Below are 11255 nucleotides of genomic sequence, written 5' to 3'. Positions count from 1 at the left end.
AGCAATATTTGTATAATAAAATTTATGTAACGTCTTGCGAATCTTTGGGCAATGTTAGTCCATTCTAAGGTCTGATTGCAGTAAACATTAAAAGTAGTGAGGTTGTGGCAAAACATTCGTGCAAAAAAGATTTTCCCGATAAAAAAGAAACATTAAAATAAAACTGGACATCAAACAATTCGTATGTTATATAGCAGACCCTTCTGTGTTGCATTCCGGCAATGGAGAAAAGTGACCACACACCCTGGCGACACTGTTATGCAATATGTGTCCTACTGAAAAATCAAACCTACTATTAATTTTCAATAAAATAGAATCAATGTCTTTTAACGCAAAAATACATTTTACTGATGAATATAAATATCAGACCTTTTAGCATTTTATTGATCTGGAAAACAAGAAATAATCAAATTTGATATTGGTGAATAATGCCTTATCAAATTGTTAGAATTATGGACATTAAATGATAAGGTTCAGTTCCATTGAAGTGTCTAGAACAAGTCTTACCTTCTTAAATAATCACAAAATGGACATGATGACCCTAGATTGCTCAAGTGAGTTACATACGCGAGGGTAATGTGCGTGTTTGTGTTTTGGGGTCGAGTCGGGTAAGGTGGCATGTGGGGTAAGAGGTTGGAGGAATTATTATGTACAGTACTAAAAGACATTCTTTTAAGTTTCCACTACATGCACAATGGAAATGTGACCGTCGTGTTTTTAACGAAGTCAAGTGATTTATAACAATTTTGTTTGGTCTCATACAAGTGACTACATTATCTATAATCCTCTTCACCCTTCGAGACCTTTAAATTGAAGACAAAAAGGATTCTATACAGTGCACACCAACTGATGTGGATATATCATATTTAAACATTGCACAATGCATAAAACACCACTTTTACAGCTGGACAGCCCACTCCAGATGTATAATTGAGAACATTGTTGAAAGAGACTGTATAGTTTTATCATTGTTTATAGAAGAAAGAATGATCACTGTGGACTTCAAAAGTTTTATCGTGGCCAATGCATTAAATTGCAGTTTACATATAGATATGAAGAATGCCTGACTGTGCAATGTTTAAGTTATGATTTGAAACGACATAATTATACACTAAAGCATTTAAAAGTGATATGTATGCAAGATTTATAATCATTATTTATAGTGGTAGTATTACAATTTTCATCATATTTATGTATCGTACATCTTTCCGACTCAAAGTGAACCATCTTTAAAGATTCTACGTATCACACAAAATACTGCTGTTACTGCTTGAACTTATAGCAGTAACGACAGTATTACTATTGAATCTGCATGTTTACTTTAGGCATTAAAGATGATACGTAACTGCGTGTTTGCATTTCCAAAGAGATTTCAAGTGTAACATGATAAAGACTTTACATTATTAGAAACAATAAACGTTATACAAATAACGCGTATAACGTACATGAACATAAATGCTGATGCCTGGTGATGTTGATTTGTGTTTTGGTTTTCGGGGCTTAAAACGATTTCCTAACAAATTCTTCAAATAGTGTGGAAAAAAGTGAGCAGTTAGCAGTTGCAGCAGTTTACGGTAGATTTTGTAGTAGTATTGATTTTCTACTGCGTTTCACATGGTCTCCCGTTTTATCTATTTATTTCACACTAGTTGTGATGAAGATTCACACTTTTTCAGTCAACTTCCTGGAAGAAAGTAAGATTAAGGTGTTGTCGCGACCCCAGAAGAGCTTGAACCTACAACCTCAGGATCGAAAGGCAAACACCTTGACATTGACCCCGTTTCAAGTTTTATAATCAATCACTAGCCAAAATTAACTCCATGTGATCTCTTCTTTATGGCAAGCAAAAGATAAAACATTAGTTCCGCGCACATAATAATAGGAGAAAAAGGACAACATTGTTCCGACAAGATATAAGTTACGTACCATAACAATGTAATATCATAACAGTTATATTAATGTAACTACAATTCAAACATATGGATGTCTAGAAGTCTTATTCTGTAAAAAGGTATTAGACAATAATTCTATTAATTCAGTACCGAGATATGATGTTGGCGTTGTATGCTGAATTGACAGAAATGGTTGATGTCGCAACAATTTAAAACTGTAACATTTTTTGTCAACATGAACCAACATGTTTCTGAAAAAAAGCTTTTAAATGCTGTATAGTAAAAGAGCACATCTAAATATGTTCACATTTTGTAATTTAGGTATCTGGCATACTGACAATCCGATGTTAAAGCAATACAGGATAGTTTGATTCTAATATGAACATTACATTTAACAGGTACGAATAAAGAGTGCTGCTATATATATACATTTAATCTACTTTTTCATATGAAAGGCTTGTAACACTTAAAAGCTAATTTACGCACAGTGTATGGATTACTAGGCACGCAGAATATAACTCACTCTACGCACTCCTACGTTTTCTCAGCGTTGTCAGTACAATTACATGTTGCGCGTGTCCACCTACAATATTACCATATTTGGTGCCTTAAATGAGACGTGAAATAGTGCTTCCCCATTCTTCCATCTACGTCTTTACATAAAAACATATTACAATCGATCGAAATAATAAACAGCAGAACCATGTTTTAATTATCCAAACAATACTAATCAGTTACACGCTGTGTGGATAATTCCCTCGGACAAGACTCGTGAAATTGTTTCGCAGGTGTAGGTCCTATACTCTGCGTATTGTTTATATATTTTTTATGTTAAATTATGTTTATGCTAGATATTCTTTCCAAAATAAACGTAGATATATATAGTTCGCCCTCAAAATTATGAATTCAGTAGTAATATGGATTCTGTTCATTTAATGTTTATTGTTGCAACAGTAATAGAATAGAAAATGTTGTTACTGCTATTAAAACCTAACAGCAGCAAAACTGCAAGTACTACTCCAGTGCAAACTGCTATTTGCTAATATTTCGCTATAACAGAACCATTTGTGTTGAATTATTTAATGTACGTGGCTATTGAAACCTTCTAGATGTTTTGAAGATTCTACCTTTGCTTTGTACTCTTATGTAAAGCAAGTCCCTCGAAATATTCTTCGGACGATTAATGTATATATATAGAAGCGTTTCATACATGATTGTGTGCACTTCAAAATCTCATCTTCAACTCCTTTCAATACGAATAACATATGCATGTTGTTAAGTTCGAAACGTTTAATTTTATACAAATCGAACACAAATAATGTAAAACAACATATATAAAATTCTTTATTAACATGATTATTCCATTTTCACATAACAAATACATTAAAGTATAGCTAATCAAACGCACGTGGTTTTATTTCATGATGGTAAAAATCGCTGCGAATATATAAATACATATCGTACAACAAAAAATAAGGTTGCTAATATGCATATTAACTGTACAAAATTAACAAAAACAAATGAAACCTGTTGTGTTAATCCTGTAAATTAAATTGTACATGAGATGTCTGCTTATTTAACAAATGTTTGCCCATGTGTTCGACTCAAAGTCAGATAGATCGACTCATTGGATCACTCGATAGACGAACCAATTTTGTGATATAGCTATAACAAAAAGGAACTGATTGCTTTAATAACAAGAATATTTTCCAAGTAAGCTTGTTGCCATTTTTCATATAAAACAGGTAAGAATTTTACAATTGATCATCAGCATCTTCTTCTTCTTCAGTAATCGCCTCGCACTAAAAGAACAGACTCGCGATTTGATTAAAAATACTGTACATGTGCAACCTTAGGAGACAACTATTTACATCTAAAAAACTAAAAAGCCTCTCTTTGTACACAGTTTGAAAAACTAATAAAATGAAGACTGGTATTTAGAATGTGTTGATAATTCCTAGAACATGCCTAAATCCGTCCAGCATAGACTGACTTACGGCACATGGAGGCAGGCGGTCCCAAAGGATAACAGTAGCTGGGAAGAAGTTATCTTGGTAGGCAGATTTGTTTCAGGAGATTTGTTCAAGGACATGGCAACATTGTCACCTGCGATTTCTCTGTAATTATGCTTTCTTTAAAAAACATATTAAGAAAAAAAAAAACAATACAGGAACCTAGACATAGTCCATAAACTTAACCGAGGAAGAGTCATTAAGATTAAAAAAGAATCAACCATTCAAAGTACTTCACATAATTATGAAATCTCTATATTTCTTCCATACATAACTATATTCAGCAATTTCTCAGTGTGATTGCAATAATACACATACACACACCGACTTGTTTTTTTTTCATATCTGATGTATGAAACGGCCATTGACATGTTTGTTTGTTTGTTTGTTTTGGGTTTAACGCCATTTTTCAACAGTATTTCAGTCATGTAACGGCGGGCAGTTAACCTAACCAGTGTTCCTGGATTCTGTACCAGTACAAACCTGTTCTCCGCAAGTAACTGCCAACTTCCCCACATGAATGATCAGAGGTGGAGGACTAATGATTTCAGACACAATGTCGTTTATCAAATAGTCACGGAGAACACAAGCCCTGCCCGAGGATTCCATTGACATGTAAATTTGACCATTGTTTATTATGATTCAAACCCGCCTTCTTCACATTGAGGCAACTTTATCATTTGAGGACGTAGATGATAACTGCTGCTGTGACACAGGCCACAAAGATTGGGTAAACGAGGATAAACACTATAAGTCCAGCTGAACCATTTCTCGCACTGAAGAATGTGGAAACATCTAAACCTCCAAGGAAAGTATTTCCGATTAAAGCTGAGCTACGAACACGTCTGGATAAATTCTCCACACTAAGGCCAGTCGCTGTTGCTTTCTTGATATTCTCATTAACAGGCTCCTCCAGCTGTCTGTAATTGCTACAATAGCTCAACATACAAAGGCAAAACTCCTTGGCAAACTCTACGCAGTCATTCAGGAGGACATTGTAGCGATGTGGAGCAGCTCTCAAGACAGCAAACTGAAATGCTTTGGGTTTGACATTCATAAACTTGCCAATGTGATATGCCTTATTGATCCGATTTCTAATGTCTTTCAGCATGTTGAACTCCTTTCTGATTTTGTACAGCTTCAGCTGTTCGTTTTCAAAGCACAGCTCAAAACTCCAGCAGAGGATATCCCCAGACACAACAAAAGGGTTATCTTGTGGAACATCTGACAAGAGCCCATGAGGATCATTAATGGTATTTGGTATGCAAAGAATAAAAGCATGCCATGCTTTGTTGATGCAGATAAAAACGTCAAAATCTGTATCCCCATTATGTGTCAACTCCGCTATGGTACTATTGTCTTTTCTTTTAAATGCTTTGACAACCTCGGGGTCAAGGTCTTCCACGTTGTTAACATGGTATGCTAATGGGTCAATTAGTTTAAATGTGCCTTCTACTGCCATAGCTTAACCTGAAATATATTAGCATTTATTTATCTTCTGAAGAAAAAGAAGAAGTATATTACATATGCATAGATGTGCAATATATTGCCAGTCTACCATGAAGTGAAACTCTTCCCTAGCTTAAACTGTCTTATACCAATATTTGAGGAAAATGTGACTTCTGATGGCATTTTTTGTTAATGCTCGGATATTATTATAAAAGTGTTACTTAGGATCAACCATGAAATTTAAAAGTGGCTGTCGCCTTCTAGTATTCCTCCTTACAGTATAATGGGGTCAAAGGTCAAATGAGCGCATTTACAAATAAACTATACCACTGTGCACTGGTTTTGTTTTCATATAAACATCTAAATTGGTTTAAATATTGTTTTTCAACGCCCTTTAGTATTTTGTAAATAAAACTGATGATAATATTAAAAACATATATTATATATTATATAGAATAATATATGTCTGGGAAAAGTGGCATACGATGCCAAAGTGTGTTATACTTGACATGTTTGCCAATCTATATATATGGATCAACTGCAAAAATATTCTTGGTATTGTCGTATCCAAGGGTTATTTTAATGTAATTTCAAGGTCACAGACATGTCAAAATCAAAACTGAACTTTTGAAAATGACTTCTAAGGTACTAAAGGAATCAAAATGGTGCGTTTATTAATAATATACTCAACAACTTTTTTAACTCCACACCTGATTTTTTTCTTTTTTCGCCAAATTTCGACAGATTTGAATGAATGTTCGCTTGTTTGTTTTTTGTTGTTGTTGTTTTTAACGCCGTTTTTCAACAGTATTTCAATCATGTGACGGCTGGCTGGCAGTTAACCTAACCGGTGTTCCTGGATTCTGTACCAGTACAAACCTTTTCTCCGCAAGTAACTGCCAACTTCCCCAAATGAATCAGAGGTGGAGGACTAATTTCAGACACAGTGCCGTTTATCAAATAGTCACGGAGAACATACGCCCCGCCCGAGGATCGAACTCGCGACCCCGCGATCCGTAGACCGACGCCCTACCTGCTGAGCTAAGCGGGCGGGTTCAATGTTTAATGATTATTTTATTACAATAAACATAAAAAACGATCATAGCCTGAATTATATTCATTTAACCGTAAGGGTAACAATAAGGTAACCCTTAAATTAAAAGTCACATAATTAGTAAATTCATCATAGCAGAAATTCAAAGTTTCATATTCAGAATGTTAAACAATATTTAGTTGAAATGGAACATCCGTCAATATTTTCAATATGAACATGTTAATTTTATATCAGGTTTGTGATGTCATTAATGACACCAATTAATGACGAAATTATTTAATACTGCAGATGGCAGTACTTGCCGCATAAGACCGGCACCTCGTTGCATCCATTCTGTGACGTTTTATTTTTAGGTTACCTTATTTGAACTGTCATGGCTCAATGAATGTACGCACAGTTGATATCGCTGTTACGTTTATTTAATTGAACTGGTCATTAGATAATGTGTCCAATTTTCATTCAAATCTGACAAAATTTGGCAGAGATAAGAACAAAAGTGAGGTAGCAGTAAAATTTGAAATTAAGCTTTAAACTGACTATCAAAAGATTATTTACATATTGTACACCTTTTGATAAATGTGTGCGAAAGAGAAAATATTGTTGATTTTGAGGAGGAGGACTACAACGAAAATGAATTACATATAAATATATAAAAATTCTCACACAAACAGTTAAAATCAGTTTACCGTCATGTATACAACCAAGTATTTTAGCTCAATAAGGAAAGCGCAGATCTAAGGATCGCGGGATCGTGAGTTCGATCCCCGGGAGAGGTGTATGTTCTCCATGATGATTTGATTATAGACATTTTCAGAAGTAATTTCCTCCTCCACTTCTGAATCATATGGAGAAGTTGGCAGTTACTTGCGGGAAAAGGTTAGTACTTGTAGAGACTCCAGAAACACTGATTAGGTTAATTAACCGCCGTTATATGACTGAAATACTGTTGAAATAACATTTACATATATAGAATAAATTAAACAGAACAGATCTGTAGGAATTCAACTAGTTACTCTATACACCATGTCTTTGATTTGCTGTAATTTCTTTCCTTTTTTTCTACTATCGGTTAGACATTTATCATCATATTTTATGTATTTGTAATTAAGTAGAACATTTCATGAACTATCACCGAAGCTCTTAATGCGACATTTGCAAAATTCAGCACGCTATTTCTTTTTCGAATCTTATAATTTTTGGCTTTGCTTCCACACTCTCACTTCCAGTTCAAAACAAAAGTTGAAAAGGAATTAGATCGTTACAATTTACACATCTGACACTTGGTTTCAGACAGGATGTCCTTGATTACATTGTTAAAAGAAAACTAGTATCTTGGAACTGAAACATTAGTCATTCAGATGTTTTACAAATAAGAATGTAAAAATAAAGATATAAAAACATCAGAAAGGTTGCTTTAGATTTTTTATAATAGTAACATTAAGGCACATTCAGTAAAATATTGAAATATACCTTTCGATATCTTCATGATTACTGACAGATGATGGTTCAGCTAATCAAAATGATGTAATGTGGTGTTTCGATAGTAACTAAGAGATAAACAATGTGTAAAAATAACTTCCTACAAGATGAGAAGAGCATCAAGAAGAGATTTGAAATTCAAAACGATGGATTTATAATAAACAAATACTGTCGATTGAATATGTCAGGCTAAGACGTCTATAGCTTGTGAAGTGGGACTTTTGTGGGGTTAATTCATTTTTTATACAAGGGTAAGACGTTATTTTTATATAAAGGTAGTTCATTCTAACATTCCGCATTGAGTTTAAATAACAATATATCTAATTTTACACGTTTAAGGCTAAAATAGCATTAGCTCACATTTGTTTCATTTTATAACATTAGATTCCTTCGTGATACATTGGTACGTTTGCTCTACCCGGTTCTATCACCAACCAAATACTCGGAAATCTAAAGGCGTTGTAACAGGAAAACAACATGCTTACCCCTATAATCACAGTGATGAAGATAATACTATTCGATATACATTCAAACACACTGACAATTATTAAGCCTTTTTGAAGTTATGACATTTATAGAACCAACATAAAGAAATACCGGTAGTTACGAAATTGTAGATATTGAAAACACTTGAAGAGCGGTTACAAGTCCTTATAATAGCCTAACGTTAAAGTGCAAAGAAATACTTTTTAGCTGATTCAAAAATATGAAGAGTATCATTTTCATGCTAATGGAATGAAAATAAAAACAACACAATATTTGCGGTTATCTAACATGTATATATAAACTTTGATATCGCTTAATTTTTGTACATAGATGGTATTTCTAAACACCCACACATTCCTGAAATTACTACAGCACATGTGTAAACCACTGGAATAGATTTTTAAATGACAGCATAGACCATTTTAGACAATGCTTGAGAGAATTTGCACATTTCATACTATCTCACAAACAGACTTAATCAAACTGAGTTTGCTATTTTACGACCTTGAGTTATATGCTTCCGAAGGAATCTTTAGATCTGTCAATAGTTATTACAGTCAATACAGTCGCTAGAGCTCGACGGGACAAGCAAAATGTGTTCGAGATATCAGTAGGACAAGCCAACGTGAAGTACACATTATATAGACCTGACGATGAGTTCGAGCCAGTAGTAAGCTAATAATCCGAATTCGACCAAACGAAGTTTAACTGCACCAGTCTTACAATACGCCCCATAGACTTTTTCTACCTGTACTTTTCATACAGACAACCATACAGGCAATCAACTAGCCTTTTAAAAAGTGTTAGCCTAAAAACGGAAGTTTTAGAATATCAAACATGAAAAAGATAATTTTTATAAATGAACTGAATATCAGAGCGTACGAAAAATTGAGCTCATTCTATAGAAATAACTTTAGTCGTTTTGAATTTTGCCAGTCTCAAATGCAATAAATCTACACGAAGTAATTTATTTTACTTCTCAGATTCATAATTATCATCGAAAAGTTACAAGTTTATATTAAAATCTGACGTTTATAACAAACATGCACTTAATGACCTTTGACCTTGTGCTGTGACTTTACTATGACCCTTAAAAGGCGACAGCCCCCCTGAAACTTTTCCAATTTTTATAAAGTTAACAATGAACATGGCTGTCGGGCATTAACAAAAATGCCATCAAAGGCAATTTCTAGGCCACTTTTCTGGATATAAAGGCAGACTATATCGAGTTACCTATCCGTATGTAAAATGATGCTCAGACGGGTACCTTTGGTCTCTACTATCAGCAAAATCTGGAACAATGTCATATAATACACTGACAGAAAATCACATTTCATTTGTGAATAAGGATAAGTCTTCATAGGAAATAGGTCGGATTCGGAGTTCAGAATTCAGTCCCTGAATAGAAACCTTGCCATATTTAAAGGTTCAAAACGAGTGGCCAGAATTTAGGATCCGAAATTGTGATATTGCATGAAGGAGAAAAAATGTGTTTCTCCAACGTTAGACAGATCGGGAAATGCACAAGGTCCCGCCCAAGGCTAGTAACAGAGGCCATAACGTAGGTTTGTAGACTTCTCAAGATAAAGAACCACCCATTGTTACAGCAAGGAAAATCTGACACCATGTCCAGTTTGTTTACAAATACTAGTATACAGGACCTTTATTTAACCTTAAGCGATAGTCGACACAGTGCCGAATTCGAAGTCTCTATAAGTTCCCATCGGTTATACAAACCTTTAAACGATTCAGTTGGAATAATTAAAGAAATGACAACGGGTACGACTGGACATACCCTGAAAAAGAAAGCGTACCTAATCGGACCTCTTTATGTGAAATTAGTTGGCTTCAGCCTGAAAAAGAAATTTATCTGTAGCTCCAGTCCAAGATGACATGCTTTTAGGGCAAGGGTTTGCACTAAGGTCATTTACAATGAAGTGTATAGACATGGTCACTTCCGAGATTGTTTCCGAAATGAAAGTTTTTAACATATTGGTCGACAAACCCAACCGTCACTTCCGCTGTAGAATTTATGAGAAAATGCAAAACTATCTCACAGAAACTGGACCAAGTACAGTTATCTCGTAGACAGTACACTGCTCAGATATTTTAGGAAATGTTTACTAGAAAAATGATTTGTATTTCATAAGAATAAAAATAACACATACCTTTCGCCAATTAAACCATTATTACGTAAACGTGTATTGCATAAATTACCATTTGGGATTCCATAAAATATTTATTTATTATGTACAAATCATGTAAATTACACCCGGAAGGCAGTTAACATGTAGGATTGGTGAATAACATTGTTAAAACAAGATGAAAAGCATACTTTTTGTTATAAAAGTAAAACTTGAAAATTGTATGCCTTTTATAACGTGATATACCATCATAAAATGTTTTAATCTTTACACCATACAGACTAAAAATTGTGCTATTTTGTCTTTATACGAAATTATAGTTTAAAGATAATTATTCATTATACATTATCTGGCTTAAATATTTACCTTTATGATAGTCGTTTTATTCCTATATTATTCTACAACACCTTTATATTTCTCTCAGCTAGGTATTTCCTACTATAAGTTATTGCAACACTCTAATAGTTGTAGTCCAAAGATTATTCTTAGGGATATTATGTTACACGTATAATTATATTACTATTAGTTATAATCGATTTCTTTGCACCACTGGCGCCGACCGTGAAAGAAAATAGTAATACAAAAACGCTACACGTGTACTTGACAAACCGTTTGAGAGACATTTGAACAAGTTTTATGTATATGCATTGTAAGCTACATAACAGTTGCTATTCATTGCACAATGTGTCTATACAGGATCCAGACGCCAATGCCATTGCCTTGGGTACAGCATTTAGCT

At 34.1% G+C, this 11255-nt stretch overlaps 1 protein-coding gene across 3 annotated transcripts; it reads right to left on the bottom strand.

Moving 5' to 3' along the window:
* Positions 1 to 3232: 3232 nt before the first annotated feature.
* LOC128556154 (uncharacterized) lies at positions 3233 to 10992 on the bottom strand. Of its 3 annotated transcripts, none has more exons than XR_008370451.1 (3): positions 10883 to 10992; positions 4522 to 5374; positions 3233 to 4277 (listed from the first exon to the last, which is right to left on the bottom strand). XR_008370451.1 is itself a non-coding variant. In XM_053540165.1 (2 exons), exon 2 carries the CDS (start codon positions 5364 to 5366, stop codon positions 4581 to 4583), a length of 786 nt encoding a protein of 261 aa, XP_053396140.1. In that variant the 5' UTR covers positions 5367 to 5374; positions 10541 to 10643; the 3' UTR covers positions 4516 to 4580. The 3 variants fall into 3 exon arrangements, 1 of the variants encoding a protein (XP_053396140.1); XR_008370450.1 differs by lacking the exon at positions 10883 to 10992 and adding an exon at positions 10541 to 10643; XM_053540165.1 differs by lacking the exons at positions 3233 to 4277; positions 10883 to 10992 and adding an exon at positions 10541 to 10643 and having other exon boundaries at positions 4516 to 5374.
* Between the last annotated feature and the right edge of the window lie 263 nt (positions 10993 to 11255).

The sequence above is a fragment of the Mercenaria mercenaria genome, chromosome 4 (assembly GCF_021730395.1).
Source record: "Mercenaria mercenaria strain notata chromosome 4, MADL_Memer_1, whole genome shotgun sequence".
Classification (NCBI taxonomy): domain Eukaryota; kingdom Metazoa; phylum Mollusca; class Bivalvia; order Venerida; family Veneridae; genus Mercenaria; species Mercenaria mercenaria.
This window is presented reverse-complemented; position numbering and strand designations above follow the sequence as displayed.